This window comes from Drosophila biarmipes, chromosome 3L (genome assembly GCF_025231255.1).
Source record: "Drosophila biarmipes strain raj3 chromosome 3L, RU_DBia_V1.1, whole genome shotgun sequence".
Taxonomy (NCBI): domain Eukaryota; kingdom Metazoa; phylum Arthropoda; class Insecta; order Diptera; family Drosophilidae; genus Drosophila; species Drosophila biarmipes.
The window spans coordinates 26238283-26253231 of record NC_066613.1 but is presented as its reverse complement, the minus strand read 5'-3'; the positions used below and the strand labels follow the sequence as shown (position 1 = coordinate 26253231).

Sequence of the window (14949 nt, the reverse complement as noted above, 5' to 3'; positions counted from 1 at the left end):
AAAGTTAGTCTGGTGGAAACTATGCATGGTCTTGCACAAAAAATGTATATAGGGACTAGCTTATATTATTTGCAAGGACCGTAAATAATGTGAGTTTTATTTTTCGAGTGTACTCCCGACTACCTGTTGGCCCATTTATCCGGAACCGAACGGAAGTAAACCGAAACGCATTAGTCAAACAGCAGGCGCAGGGGCAGCACCAATTAGCTGGGTGCTGACAAATTGCACAGCTATTGGCAGGGTCTCGCAGAGCAGGCGGCCAGGCCCCGAAGGATCGGTGTCTAATGGTTTGACGAACCTGGTCGAGCCGCAGGGCAGCGGAAGACGAGGGCCCAACCGGAAGTGTGCGCGACCAAATGTGAAAACGCGAGGCATAAATTAGGCGCAGACGGCACATGGCCAGAACGCAATTTGGGCGAAATGCCCGGCTGCTAATAGTAAATTAATTTCAGACGCTTATCACCCACCACTCGACGGCACTGGGACTGGGCATATATGGAATAATGCGTGGATGTGTCAGGCCAGCAAAGTGCTGTGTAAATTAGCTCGGCTAACTACATATTTGCCCATCGGAGCCTCAGGAATTTCGCAGTAATGCCTTCCAGATAAGCCTAGCGATTGGCCTAATCTCGAAAGGAAGTGGCACTGGAGGCAAACACGAGACCCAAAGCTGCGAGCACGTTTCGCCATCACCGGCCCACATGGCGTATGCTTAATGTATAAACTCAGTCAAAGTTCAGGCCCCTTCATTGGGCATTTTAATTAGGTTCGAATTTGTTAGCAAGCAGCGCCGGACACGCGTTTCCGTCGTTTGAAACAAATGTTTTGCCAAGCTCCCAAAAAGGTCAGATCAAGCAAGAGTCGCCACCTGCATCGCCGGCAATAAATACACGGCTTTGGCCCAAAGATATTGGTAGACCAGCAAGTAGAGACCATATCGGGCCTTCGGATGCCGCCATATCAATGCCTGAATGACGCAGCGTCAAAGTCAAAACATCAAACAGTTACACAGGGAAAAACAGATCAGTTTCTAATACAAATTAGATGAGCGTTTTGTTTGGACTCCTTTTAACTTATAGTTTATTATCCTGAAAAAACATGATCCCCTAACTATTTATTGGATCATATTCAGTGCAGCACGTTATAACTCACCTTAATTGTGACATAATAGACTTCCCATCTTATTTTATTGTGAGAACCCCATTATTCTTGCTAAATTTTCCAGAACCTGTTTATATTTACTGAAAAACTCGATAATTTGCTATCAAAAACCGCCGTCCTCGAACAAAAGCAATCTACGAATGTGAAAAGGTGAATACATTAAAGTAAGTGATGGGTCTCTTTGACTGTTGTTAAGATCAATAGCTAGGATTGTACTGCGAAAAACGCACTTAAAGTCAATATTTTTCAATAAAACCCCCTCGAATTGCTGATCAAACAATATCAATAAATTCTTTCCACTGTAGAGCCGGGTAAAATGAAGTAAATGAGCAGCAAAACGGCAAGCACACACCGCTCGAGAGGCCAGACAAGAGGACCACCATGGTGGCAGGCGGCTACAAATGGGCAGGCATAAATACACAAAAAGATGCCAAAAAGAGGAGACGGAGAAAAACAATTTCAATCATCATGATCATAATTAAAAGGCAGCACTCCCGGAGCCATGGAATATTCCCCGCAGCAACATGTTGCTGCTGTGCCGTTGCCGTTGCCGTTGCTGTTGCCGCTGTGCTGTTGCTGCCGCTCCGCTGACTGTGCAACTTCGCACTTCAGAATTAAACGCAATTAGAGCGGGCTGGCATTATCTGGCCGGAAAGAGAGGGCAAACACTGTGTGGGCGGAGCCCCGGCAGCTGGAAAATCGAGGGATTTTTCAAAATGGAGGTGCCAAACCAGAGCGGGACGGCTGCTTGTCGCTCTCGCAGGCGACCCGCGGCCAATCGCTGCGCCGCAGCAGGTAATCCCAATCCATGGCTCAAGACCCAAACGGGCCAAGCTCGTTTCCTCAGCTCGATCGAGGGATCTCCGCCGCCACGGAACTTGCTCAGTCGAAATGCGAACTTGGCGAGCTCAAGACACGACCGTCGGCTAGACACTCGCTCTCTATACACACGATAGATCTTATGGCGGCTTTGTAACCCACTTACGGCATACGACACCGGCGTAATCAAATTAACACCCACGCACATGAGAGACTTTTGTGCGGTGATTTGCATAATTGACGCTAATCGGCGGTGTCTCGTGCTCGCCCAAAAAGCCTAAGCCCCGACTCGAAAATAAGAAACAGACCCCGCCGTATGTGACAGTGCTTTGTGTGTTCCCCGAACAATTGTGCAAGTGACAAGCGGCAAACAAAAGCCTCGACTATTTTTGGATCCCCATCGCCAGCACCATGATCACCATGAACGAGCTGGTGGATCTGCGCATGCAGCAGCACATAGCGCACGAGATCTACCGCCAGCAGATTATGCAGCGCATACCGGGTAAGCTCTTTCGCTTGGGGAGACACAAGCTGCGAAACATGGCCCATATCACTCATCCGCCCCGTTTGGTGTGCGGCAAAGCTGTTAAGCATCATTAGCATTAATGGCCGCAGCTTTGGCGAGCTCTTTCCTACCATTTCGGTTTCTTTTTCTGTCCCTGCCCCAGAGTTGAGATCAGCGGGGTGTGTGCGAGTGCCAGTGTTTATGGCCGGGCGATCATAAAGCTGAGTAATGTGGGAAAGTGATCGCCGATCGGGAAACTTGATATCAAATGCACTTTGCTTGTTGCCGACGCTCGTTAAACAGCGAGCTCAGGATCAGCGTACCGCTAAAACAATATCTTTGTATGTAATCACCATATTTTGTGGATCCCTAATGGAGGGCATTAAGTTTGGCAATCGGCAGGGCATCAATGTTCCTTGTTCGCCAAACGAGCACCCATACAGAACACATCTTTGTCATTGTCTGCTGACAAGCCAGAAATATCTCAGATCTCTTAAGTATTCCCTAAACTCAGACCCACGCTTAAAAACTAATGGAAACCATTAAGCTTTAAAGATTACTTTCTTCTAAATATGGAACCATTTATTTTTTCCCTGGGAAGTACTTTTGATCAAACAATTCGCTTTCATTTTATATTTAATTATGAATTTATCACGATTTGAATGCTGATGTAATCTCTTAAATGTTGTACAATATTTTTTAGTTAATCTTAAAACCATAACCTGTAATAATATATAACCTTAATTTTTATTCGATCTTAAGTATTTGATAATTCTCTTCGATTATTTTGATTATATCCCTAGTTTAATAAATGACTGTAAGACTTGATAGATTGACCAGGCTTTTCTGATCTTTCGAACCCTTCTTCAACCTCGTCTAACCTAATTTCAGATCCTTTTCCGCCGATGCTACCGATTCCTATGCCTCGGCACGTGATCATGCCACCCCGAGTGACCCTGCCCGGCGTGGAGATGGCCCTCCAAAACGACGACCTCTGGAAGCAGTTCCACCAAATTGGCACGGAAATGATCATCACCAAGAGCGGCAGGTAGGTTCCGAGAGTCCAGAGCTCTTTCGATGGCCAAAGAGTGGGGGAGTCTCGAAATACAGACTTCTGAGATCGGGAACAAACATAGATCGGGCGATGCATTAGCACGAACGTGAAAACTAATACCCCAGACGCAGGGCAAAGAAAAATAAACCAGCCAACGGGCGCGGGCACTTAATGCCATATCCCGATTCCGATCCAGTCCAGTCCTGGATCGAGGAAATGCTGCTGTTAAACGCTCATTAGAGCGCAGGCGCCTGCAAATTGTTTGCAGCGGCGTCGCGACAACAATTTTCACAGGCAAACAAGGCGGAAGGATGCACTGGCATACACTGGCAGGATGTGAAAATGGGCGATGGAAAACGGGGAATGGACAGGCAGGGAAAGCGTACCTGCCCCGATGCATAGTGGACTATCGCGCGAGGCGTAAAGCGGACAAGTTCGCCGGCACTTTGCGTGCCCAGATCGAAGATATTCGAATCAAAGGCTAGCGCGATCGCCCGGGGCTAGTTTATCGTGTATCTATCAGATGCACGACTTCCAGCGCGGCCCAGGAGGCTACGATTACGACTACCTAAAAGTGTCCGGCACTTGTTCGAATGTGCGTAAAGTGGCGTCATCGTAATTTATTGTAGGCCGGCCGAACGCCGAGCTCAGTGGGACGTCCTGTCGGCCGAAGTCGGCGCTCCTTTATACCTCCGATGGCATAAATCTTCGCGTCAAGGATACTTTGTCGTCATCTTTGTAGCTCTTAGCGTTTTTATTGTGGCGCCTGTCTGCAGACAACAACCTGAGACCCCGAAATATTTTCGCGTTCTGCATTCTATCCGTATCTGTATATCTGTGTTCTGTATCTTTTAGCAGTGACAGTGACAGTCAGTGACCACAGCTTGTCGACAGATACGAGCAATTTCACACTTGGTGCCTGGTTCGATCCCATCGAAAGGGTTCCCAACGCATTAACATAAACTTTTGGTCTCCGAAATGCAGCCAAAACCTATCTTCGAGTCTCGAACAACCCTTTCGTTTTATATATGCCATGAATTATTCATAAAGTCTGAGTATTAAATACTTTTTATGCTCATCAAAAATGTTTTATGGGCCTCGGTGGAGAGGTCGCACTGCAATCGATTTGAATTTTTAATGATTAGGCGCCAGAGTGCCACCGTCTGCCCAATCGCATCCCGATCCCCGCTTTATTTACCATTCGGTTCCTATCCCAAGTCCAAACTAAAAACCCAAAAGCTATCCCTATGCCAAGTGGCGCTCATAAAAACTAATTAGTTGCTTGTCTGGGCTCCGTTTGCCACTTGAACCGTTCCATCTTTTTGGGTGGTAAAAGCGCAGACGGCCATTAAAGTTAGATAGAACAAAGCGTATCGCTTAATGCCCGATGGCGGCAAATGAAATGACTTTGTCACGAAGCTTTTAGAGTGTGTGGGCTCGGCTCACCAGCTGGGCTAAATGAGAAGCGCCAAGAGAGGCGGTAAACAGAAGCGACGCGGTAACGTCCATGGGAAGCGCAAAGATAACCAGGAATTGTGGGTTGCCCCTTGGAGAGCGGTCTGAAAATCAAACACTTAAGGAACGAGATTCATAAACTTTATTTTAGATATTGCTAGTACAGAATTTGTTAGTTATAAGAAGGACTATTCAATAGACCTTTTTATACAATAAATTATAAAATATATAAATATTGTTAAAAAATTTAAATAGTTAAAATTTGACCCTTTAACCACTTTAGTTAGTGTGCAAGCCCCACAAAAAACTTAAAGAGTTAGAATTTATATTGCTGCTTCTAGTTTTATAGCTGTCAATTAATAAATAGCCTCACTTTTAAATTCCCAAATATGCTAATATCCTGAATATCACGCAGGCACTTCTGTGGAATTGTAGGGTAAACATTAGTGGATGTTTCCACAGTACCCTTCGAGGGACCGGGTTCCAAACCCCGGGACGCATTCCTGGGCAGTGTCCCTGCACCTGCCAAGCGTCAAGCGCCAAATCGAATGCCGTCAAATGGTCAGCATGCTCCTCACTCGCAGCCAAAAATTCTCCCGATAATTATGCGCAGACGCGCCAAAGATTTCGATCTTAACAAATCGTTTGTCCGAAACCAGACAGCGGACTCTTGCCAAAAAACCGAAATAAAGAAAACAATCAACAAAAAGTGAGCAGAGCCAAATTGAAAATGAAATTCTAAACCGCACAAATGTCGAAATATTTCGGTTCCGTGGTCTAATGGAATTCAACCGAGCTGAAAAGCAGTCCCAGAGCCAGAATCAAATTAAACGCTGGCAAAACCAAAGCGCAGCGGAGTTCAATTAATTAATCATCGGTCCGGAGAAACACGAAATCATTGCCAAAAACAAGAAACCACTCGAGAATGAGGATGAGTGGACGATCGGGCTGGAGGGTTCCCGTTTCGGAGGCGAAGGGCAAACATTTTTCGGGCTGGCGCCAAGAGCCGTGGCCACCTGCTGTTCCTGCGGCCACGGCGCGGAGTTGGAGGCGAGGGTCAGGCCTCGCATCCTTGTTAGCACAGAACCCTACTCCACACTGCCTACCCCAGGCAATCTCTATTTGAGCAGGCCTAATTACATGGCGCATGGAAGGGAAATCTCACAATTAAATATTTGTAACGCCCACGCAGGCTCGGGCCTGGGCTAGTTTTGTCGATCTAGCATGACTATATTTGAGTTTGTTCGGTAAACAAAGGCTCTACGATTTTCCAGGCGTTTTCCTGGAGTTCCCCCACTCATCTGGCACACAAAACCTTCCTTGGAGAAACAATATCGCAGCAATTCGTTATTTGTTTTAGACCAAATACTCTTTATTCTTTCTTTAAAAAATTACCAAAGTATATATGATTTTATTTTCCTTATTAAGCAGATATACTGAATACATCGTATCAGTATATCATAGTAGTAGGGAATCAGAAAGTTATTATTACTTTTTAAAGATGACAGTATTAACGTCTCTATTTAATAATGTCATAAAGATATGCATCTGTTTTTCGTAGCTTTGGCGATATGGCGATATCTCACATAACTTCTTTAATGATGGAATTTATAATTTGGTTATGTGATTTGGCGATACGATCACACATAATTTTTGTAAGGCTGGAATTTATAATATTGTATAGTGTTATGGATTGTATAATCTTGTGTATTGTTATTGATACGTAAACCAGACCGCAGACATTTAATAATAATATATGATCAATATCATAAACTTATGGAGCCATCATAGTGATTAAAGATACGCCTCTTGTATTTCCCCCGCAACAGACGGATGTTCCCCTCGATGCGACTGAGTGTTTCCGGTCTGGAGGACGAGAGCAACTACTGCGTGCTCCTGGAGATGGTGCCCATCGGCGACTGCCGCTACAAGTTCTCCGGATCCCAGTGGGTGCCGGCCGGAGGAGCCGAGCCCCAGAGTCCGCAGCGGATGTACCTGCATCCGGACAGCCCGGCCACTGGTGCCCATTGGCAGGCGCAGCCCATACTCTTCAACAAGGTCAAGCTGACCAATAACACGCTGGACAACAGCGGCCATGTAAGTGCGGACGGAGCTTTGAAGCCGTCTCCGGTTACTGATCCCAACCCAATCCCAATCCCCATCCGCAGATCGTCCTGGCCAGCATGCACAAGTATCAGCCGCGTCTGCACGTCATACGCACCGCTGATCTGGCGCAGATTCCCTGGGCCCCACAGCAGGCCTTTGTGTTCGCCGAGACCGAGTTCGTGGCCGTGACAGCCTACCAGGTAAGTGAGGCCATCCCCGAACCCACTCCCCATACCCTTACTCTGGGTGTGATTCCTAGAGGGGGATCTTTGTGGTCTTACTATCTTTGGGGATTACCATTTTTCCAAATACCAAAAAAATGTAAATCAAAATTTAAAGAGATCCATAGATTACGGATCATCTATCACTCTAGCAAATGGTTTAGTAAAAATGTTGATTGGGTACAAAAGACACTTCCGAGCCATAAAAGCCAAGATCAAAATAAAAACATGATATCCCAAGTGTTTTCATTAATAACCTCTGAACAAACGCATTCAAGGCTCTTTGAAATCGCACAAATACGTGTTTAGGAAAATGTTTCGCCAAGAGTATTCGAGGCATGTGTCCTCGGACTCGCACTAGCCCACCTTTCTTGTGCCCACTTTTTGCCAATTCATTGAGCACGATGGCCCGGAGACTGGGAACGATCTCACTAATTGGTTAATTTTAGGCAAACGAGCGGCGATCGCTCACGCCGTGGGTAGCTTGGTCAACGTCTCGAATTAGCATGGAACGCCTCCGAGATGCAAGATCCGAGATGCGAGATGCGAGATCCGAAATGCGAGATCCGAGATCAGCAGGCAGAAAGTCAGCGGGTCGGACTGTTGTTTTAGGAAGTTGGATAGCCACATCCTTGTAAATTTGAGCGCCTCGCTGTGTTTTTGTCTAGGTCTGGGCCCATTGACAGCCGACGCCAGTCTGCCTCTAATTAGCAAGATCGCCGAGATCCCAGATTCGAGTTGAGGCATCCGAAAGATCACAAAGTTGTCAAGTCATCTGGAGTGCAACCGAGAGCCCAGAACTGGAAACCCGGTCTGGTGTCAAGTGGCCATGTTACTTAACGCCAGCTACTGGACGCCAGTGACTTTTGTGATGGGTCCTGGTCCTGTCTCCACGTTGCCCAAGATTATGCTGGCCATCGTCATATTTCACGCTCGTCTTCTCTTCCGCAGAACGATCGCATCACCAAGCTGAAGATCGACAACAATCCGTTTGCCAAGGGCTTCCGCGAAACGGGTCAATCGCGCTGCAAGAGGAAGATGTCTTCATCGCCAACGGGCGAGGATCAAGATCAATCGCAGTCCCAGTCGCAGTCACTATCCCTTTCCCAATCCCAATCCGAGTCTGACATGTCGCCGGCGAAGGGTGGTGAGACAGCTGGAGGAGGAGGAGGAGCCTCAACCATCGGCGATTCGGATGGCCCGCAAATTAAGCGCCTGAGATCAAATGGCTCCGCCTGCTCCTTATCGTCATCGCTGGACGATCCGTCGGCGCCTGGCGCCAGCTCCCTGGCTCTGGGCTCCCCACCGCCCCATCCACATGCGCATCCCCATGCCCTCCAGGCGAGGAGTGCCTCCAGCGTTTTCATGCAGCACTTCCAGCAGAATATGCAGAGTCTGCTGCGGCCCTCTCTTGTGGACCTGGCCTGCACGTACTTCGGGAGACCCCACGAGTATGGGGGAGGGGTCCAGCCCTCTCCTCTCTATACCCCAGCAGCCATCCCACATCCCGGCCTGACCCTGCCCCCTGGCGTTTCCGGTGCGGATCTCATTTCCGATGAGTCGGGGGCGGAAGAGCTCGAACTGGATGTGGGCAGTGAAACCACCGCAGTGGAGCAGTCCTCGCAGGATCAAGCACCGGAACAACCCTCTACGCGGAGCAAGGGCTTCAGCATATCGGCCATATTGGGGGGAGGAAGTTAGAGTTAACTTAGTTTTAAATAAAAGGGTGCCAAGATCATATTTTATTCAGCTAAAATTGTTTCTTTGGAATATTAACTTCTTTTTCATTTAATTTGTATATGTAAATATCTGCAATCTTAATAAACTTAAGTAAACTGTACAAATGAATTAATAAACAAATATATACAAATCTTTAAGCTTGATTTTAGAAGAGCTGTAATCCTACGTATTGTACTCATTTTGATATTATACAGATACTAGCCTGATTAGTTAGTAAGCTGAAATAAACAATTAAAGTTACTGTAAGGGATAAGATAATCAATTTGTTTCATTTATCTGTCGATTATTGTATATGTTCCTGCTGGGCTGAGCCTTCAAAGCCAGAACGCCCAACGCTTCGCTGTAGGTAAATGAATATATCGGAAAAGTAGGAAAAGGAAAAACTACCGCCAGTTGGCCCTCTATCATTGGCCGATCTGGGGCTGGAAATCACAACTTCCGCCAGACATTAATCCCAACCAATTTACAAGATAAACGTTCGGGTTTCGACAACATCATCAGCCTCAACCACCGCCGCAGCATCCATTAGCCACACAGAGATGCGACTGGCTAGAACATAATTTGTTTGCAATTAAATAGCTCGACAAGGCATGAAATTCGGTTGCAGCCCTCGGATGCTACCCCAGAGACCGGCCTCTCGAGAGCGATGCTACTTATTTATGAAATGGGCAGAGACTGAGACGAAGCCAAAGAAAATAGACAATTCGTTATGTAAGTTTCCGAGCAACCGGGGAAGCGGAGGATCTTGGCCAGGGGCTGAACGCAGCCGGAGCCGGAGCCAATGATGAAGTTTACGATGACATGCGTCACCACCCACGTCTCGTCAGCACTCGAGGGCCGAAGGGGCGGTGCAGACACCGCTGCCCGCCCAGCCATCGGAAAAACAAACACGGTCGAATCAATTTAGCACACTGGGAAAAATGCCCATTAAAATAGAATATTCTCCATTGGCTTGGGGAACTTAAACTAGGTTTAAAATAAAAAATCATGTGAGCGTTTTAGTATTTAAGCCAAAACGAAATGGAAATAAATATTATATGACTATAAAACAAAACATCTAAGCCTTTTTTGACAGGATATTTATAAAAAACTTATTTACAGAGACAATTTTAATTAGGTCATAGGATCCTTGGAGAAAATATTATTTTTCAAGAAGGGTTCTATACAATACACGTACTCTTACCCAACATTTTTCTGTGGTTTCATGATTGTAAGTTACTTAACAAGGAATCAAATTTCCCATGAATCATTTTTATTAAAATATTTCTAAAAATTAAAGAAGAACTGCGAAACTCCAGACATCATCAATGTTTAGATATGTCAAATTCATAGATCTAACATCGATAATGCTTTTCTTTCAGTGCACCCAATCGATTTGAAATTGTTGCTGTTCGCCTGGCTGTCGCTCGGAGCCTCTGGGGATCGGTTCGGATCTATTGGCCTGCGGTTTTATAGGGGATCTCTGGCCAGAACGGGTGACAGATGTCGGCCGTGTGTGCGAGTGCGTGTGTTGACAGCGCAAGGTTGTGAGTGCAATGAATGCCTCATTAAAAGGCTGTACTTCCCTTGCCCCACCACCAGAGCCGGGGACAGAGCCGAAAACCAAAACCCCATCCATCCAGGCAGATGTCGCAGGTCCCCCGGATAATTAATGCACTATGGCTGTTGCTTTTTACGCTGCCACATTTGTTGCCCCGCCGCTGCAAGTTGCCTCTTTCTGTTAGGCTATGAAATTAGATACACTTTGTCGAGCAGCATTTTTGTTGTGTAAACACGAATTTGGGGAACTCGAAACAAAAAAGGGGGAAAATTGTTTCCTAAACGAAAGTTAATTAGTTATTAGGGGGAACTGGCACTGGCGGTGCTAATGAGTTGGAAAAGCATTTTACACAGCGCACGCGTGGCTGCCACTTCGAGTTGAGACTTGGTTCTGGCAGGGATGTGGACTCTGGGGATGGTATTCAGGTGCATACAATACAACTGGTAAGCAAAAAGACAAATTTTGAAGATTTAAAAAATATATAACGTTAAAAATTATATTATTAATGTATTGGATTTCTTGCTTATTCCAACCCTTCTACTCAATGTATTAGGGAAGACCTACAAAAGGTCTTTATTATTTTTCCTATTCAGATTAATCTAAGGCACTTCGGAAACCGGAGTAGATCCCAAATCCCGGAGAGCCTCCGTCTGAGCCCATCTCTGAACCTCAGTTCCGTCTGCGCCCGGCGTTAGCCAAACAAGATGGCAACAATGAGGTGGTACTTGAGTTTTTATTGTTGGCCAATGCAAATATATTGGTCGCGAGGAGAATGCAACAAAGCGTGGCAAAGAAAGGTTTCCGTGTCGCCGGAGCCAAGCCATAAAACTGAAAGACGGATGCACCACCGACCCAGGTTGTCGGTGTTCCGAAATCGACCTGTACGCCATGCACCATCCCTACTAAGCCGGGGTTTTAAACTAGAGCAGAACAAACCCACCACCGGCGGGATGAGGCTCAGGAGCAGGAAGACTGGCCATCGGACAACAAAGACCCTAAAAGCAGTTTATGCAAATGGGCTCACATGTGGGCTGGAAAATGCATACTCCGTATGAGGAACCCACGCAGGAGGCGACCCTTTTGGGCTGGCACAATTAACAAAGCGTGTAATTTCTCAAACCTATCGTGTGAACAATGGCACAAACAATTAGAGGATAATGAAAATCACCCACATAAGCAGGTCCACTACAGTGCTCGCCGGATGGGTTGGTGCATATGTGATCATTGATCATATAGGCAAATCTGGGGGATCAGTTCGAAAATACTCGCAGTGGAACAATCAAAACCGGAGCACAATGGCCGTCGTCAAGTAGGCTTGGCCCTTAGGGAGGTATCCTTAACATTGTCTTCGCTTTGTTTATAACTCTATTGAGTGCAAAATGCAGCAGCATTGTGCCAGGCCATATATTTGCATACTTGCGTTGTCCTCGAAGACAAACCACAAAATCAAATTCAAATTACTTCGCGCCATTGAAAGTGAAGCGCGGGCAGAGTTGCCAAGGCTCGCGGAGAAGGCTTTTGTTAACCCTTTTTCATCAGAAGAGGAAAGAGTTATCTATGCTGTGTTCTCACAATCTCTTGTGAATTCTGTCTTTTGTTTTTAACACCTCTACACATTTTTTTAAAATTTTTTATATATTTTTTAAGTTATAATTAATAAAAATAATAAAATGAAGTGAAAGTTTAGTAGGGAATAGGTCGTGTAGACAGGCCCTAATCTGAATGTCAAGTGAAAAGTTTGGCAGCCCTGGTAGTTGTCATTTTGACTATTGCGCCATTCGGATAAAAACCAAATTAGAATCTACGCAAGCGACGAGAAAAACCAAGCGAAATGAGCTTCCTAGTGAATAATAGTGACTCGGACACGGAGGACAATGACTCCTTCCATTCCTTCAACGAAAGCGCATCCTGGGAGGATCTGAGCCTCTCTCTTTCGGAGAGCGAATGCGACAGCGCCGCGGACTTTGAGTCGGGATCGGAGCATGAGACTTCGATGGAGAATGCGGAGACTACGGCAAGTGGTTTATGGTTTCCACATAGCACATATTGATAAGACATCCCTCCTCCACAGGTCGAGCAGCCAGAGCAATTGGCTCTGGCCACTGGGCAGTCTCCTAAGCCCACCTTTTCTGGGGTCATTCTGAAGCCAAAGTCGCCCGACTTCGAGATCCACTCCAGCGACTCCTCCGCCTGCGATGGCATCTCCACCGGCAAGGCCACCCAGGTGACGGGTCGCTTCAAGATGCCCAAAAAGTTCAACATCTCGCCCATAAGCCAGCAGAAGCCGGCCCCCGTATTCTGCTGCCCCAGGCAGGTGCCACCACTGATGTCGAAGCAGGTGCCCAGCAAGGAACTCTTCAGCCTGGACCAACCGGCATCGGTGCTGAAGGAGCACCTGACCACCAACCGCCAAACGGAGGCCTTGCAGAAGTACGCCTTCACCGAGATTTGGGTGGGTTCGCAGCAGAAACCCAGCCAGCCTAAGAGCACTCGCCTGCGGGAGTTTTCCAGGGCCCTGGAGGCCTATTTTGACAAGGATTCTTCCAAAAAGAGTGGCTTTAATTCGGAGCCCGTTCAGAAGGACTTGGAGCCATCAAAAGTAGGTTTAAAGAAAGAGGCATTGAAAGATGCAAATAGGAACACAAACCTTCACTTTACATTTCAGATCCTTAAGGCTCCTCCGAAGAGTGTCAAGTCCGTGGAGGAGGAGTATGTGTCTCCCTTCCCTAGTGTGTCTGTGCATCCTGCTCCGAAGGTATCGCCCCTGTTAAAGGGGGCCAAGGAACCCATTACAGTGCCTGCTGGCTTTGATTTGACCCGATTGGCTGAGATCAAGAATCCAAACCACTGGCACCGCCGACCCAACATGCGCACTGGCGATCGCATCTACTAGACCACCTACTACCCATATTTTACTCTATAATCAAGGTCAACACTCAATTACTGTTTCATCATCATAATTGATACTCAACTATTATTACTTCATTACGATACTCAAAAGGGCTGGCCAATTTGACATTGATTATGTTAGGCTGTTATCCTGCTGCAATAAAGGACTGGGAACTATGAAAGCAATCAGAGCGCCAAACATATGCGACTGTCAGCCATCGGCAAAGACATAATATCGCCAGCGTTGAATGGGAACGTCGTCGCGGGCTCCAAACGATTTCATTGTGCTGCCGATAAAATTGTCGCCAGCGAAAAATGTTGCCCGTGACTTTGATTTCGGCCGCCGCAACATTAATTTCCAAGGAAATTACACATGCCCGCTGGAGGGGCTGGCTTATCTGGGCTGGCGATCGCCGAGAGAGCCCGGGTCGGGGCTCATTTGCCGGTGACATGCGAACGTTTGCTCTGCTCCGGCCCCAAAACATGGACTCTCTCCTGGGCCCATCCAGCGGATGCCCCCAAATGAGAATTCAATAAATTTCAGGTAAAGGCAGAGGCAGCATCGGCGGCGGCAGCAGCAGCAACAACACAATGGGCCAAACGTTGTCGTTAGTCTTTTGGCGACGTTTAACATGAATATGCAGTGTGGCTAATGTGGAGCCCATAAACACTTCCAGCGGCAACATGAATGGGCCGGAAAACAGGTTGCAGCTACGTGTGTGGGTATCGCTCGGAGTATCGAACATGGGGTCCTGGCTGCTAACAATTGTTTCTTAACGCGAACTGAAGCGAATGCCACCGTCGAAGATTGCCCATTTGGCCAATCATCTAGCCGGCTCTCTTTGGGGCCAACACTTGCGACTGGTGGACTGGCCCCATCAAAGGAGCCGCCTCGTTTCCGCTCGATAGCATGGAGATGTGTGATGGGACGCCCGGACAATTGCATGTAAATGGCCACAGTTTCGCTAACAACTACAATGTGAAAACATCAATTACACGAGACTGGGCAGTGGGTATTGGACAGTGGATGCTGGGGGATTCGAATCGGACTGCTCGCCAGGATTGCCGGCGATCGTGGCGCTCAATCAGCGCATTTAACTTGGCGCCGGCGCCAGCGTTTAAGATGCGGCTCGCTCTGATCTGCTGATAAGCCCATGTCCATGTTGCTGCTGCCGATGTTGCTGGTTGCCGATGTTGCCGGTGGGTTATTCTGCTCTTAGAAGGGAGGTTCACAAGGAGGTGGAGGAGAAGGTGGGAAGGGATGGGAAGCGGTCTGGAGGAACAGGTTTCAATGACTCGCATGCGAGAGATATGAAACCGAAACCCGAGCCAAAGCCAATTCCAAATCCAAATTATGTATTCGGCGACGACAGGCAAATGGAAGCATGCAACACAAATTGCTGGAACAGGATTCGAAGCGCGGTCATGGGAAGTTATTGGGGAATTTATTCGGATGCCC

At 47.1% G+C, this 14949-nt stretch overlaps 2 protein-coding genes across 2 annotated transcripts; both read left to right on the top strand.

The window, feature by feature from the left end:
- The first annotated feature begins 2060 nt into the window (after positions 1-2060).
- Positions 2061-9198, top strand: LOC108031336 (T-box transcription factor TBX6). Its single transcript, XM_017104601.3, has 5 exons — positions 2061-2482; positions 3377-3533; positions 6824-7091; positions 7163-7300; positions 8273-9198. Exons 1-5 carry the CDS (start codon positions 2392-2394, stop codon positions 9020-9022), a joined length of 1404 nt encoding a protein of 467 aa, XP_016960090.1. The 5' UTR covers positions 2061-2391; the 3' UTR covers positions 9023-9198.
- Positions 9199-12351: 3153 nt separating this feature from the next.
- Positions 12352-13676, top strand: LOC108028302 (uncharacterized). The gene is made up of 3 exons (XM_044095022.2): positions 12352-12615; positions 12673-13200; positions 13267-13676. Exons 1-3 carry the CDS (start codon positions 12433-12435, stop codon positions 13492-13494), a joined length of 939 nt encoding a protein of 312 aa, XP_043950957.1. The 5' UTR covers positions 12352-12432; the 3' UTR covers positions 13495-13676.
- Positions 13677-14949: the final 1273 nt, after the last annotated feature.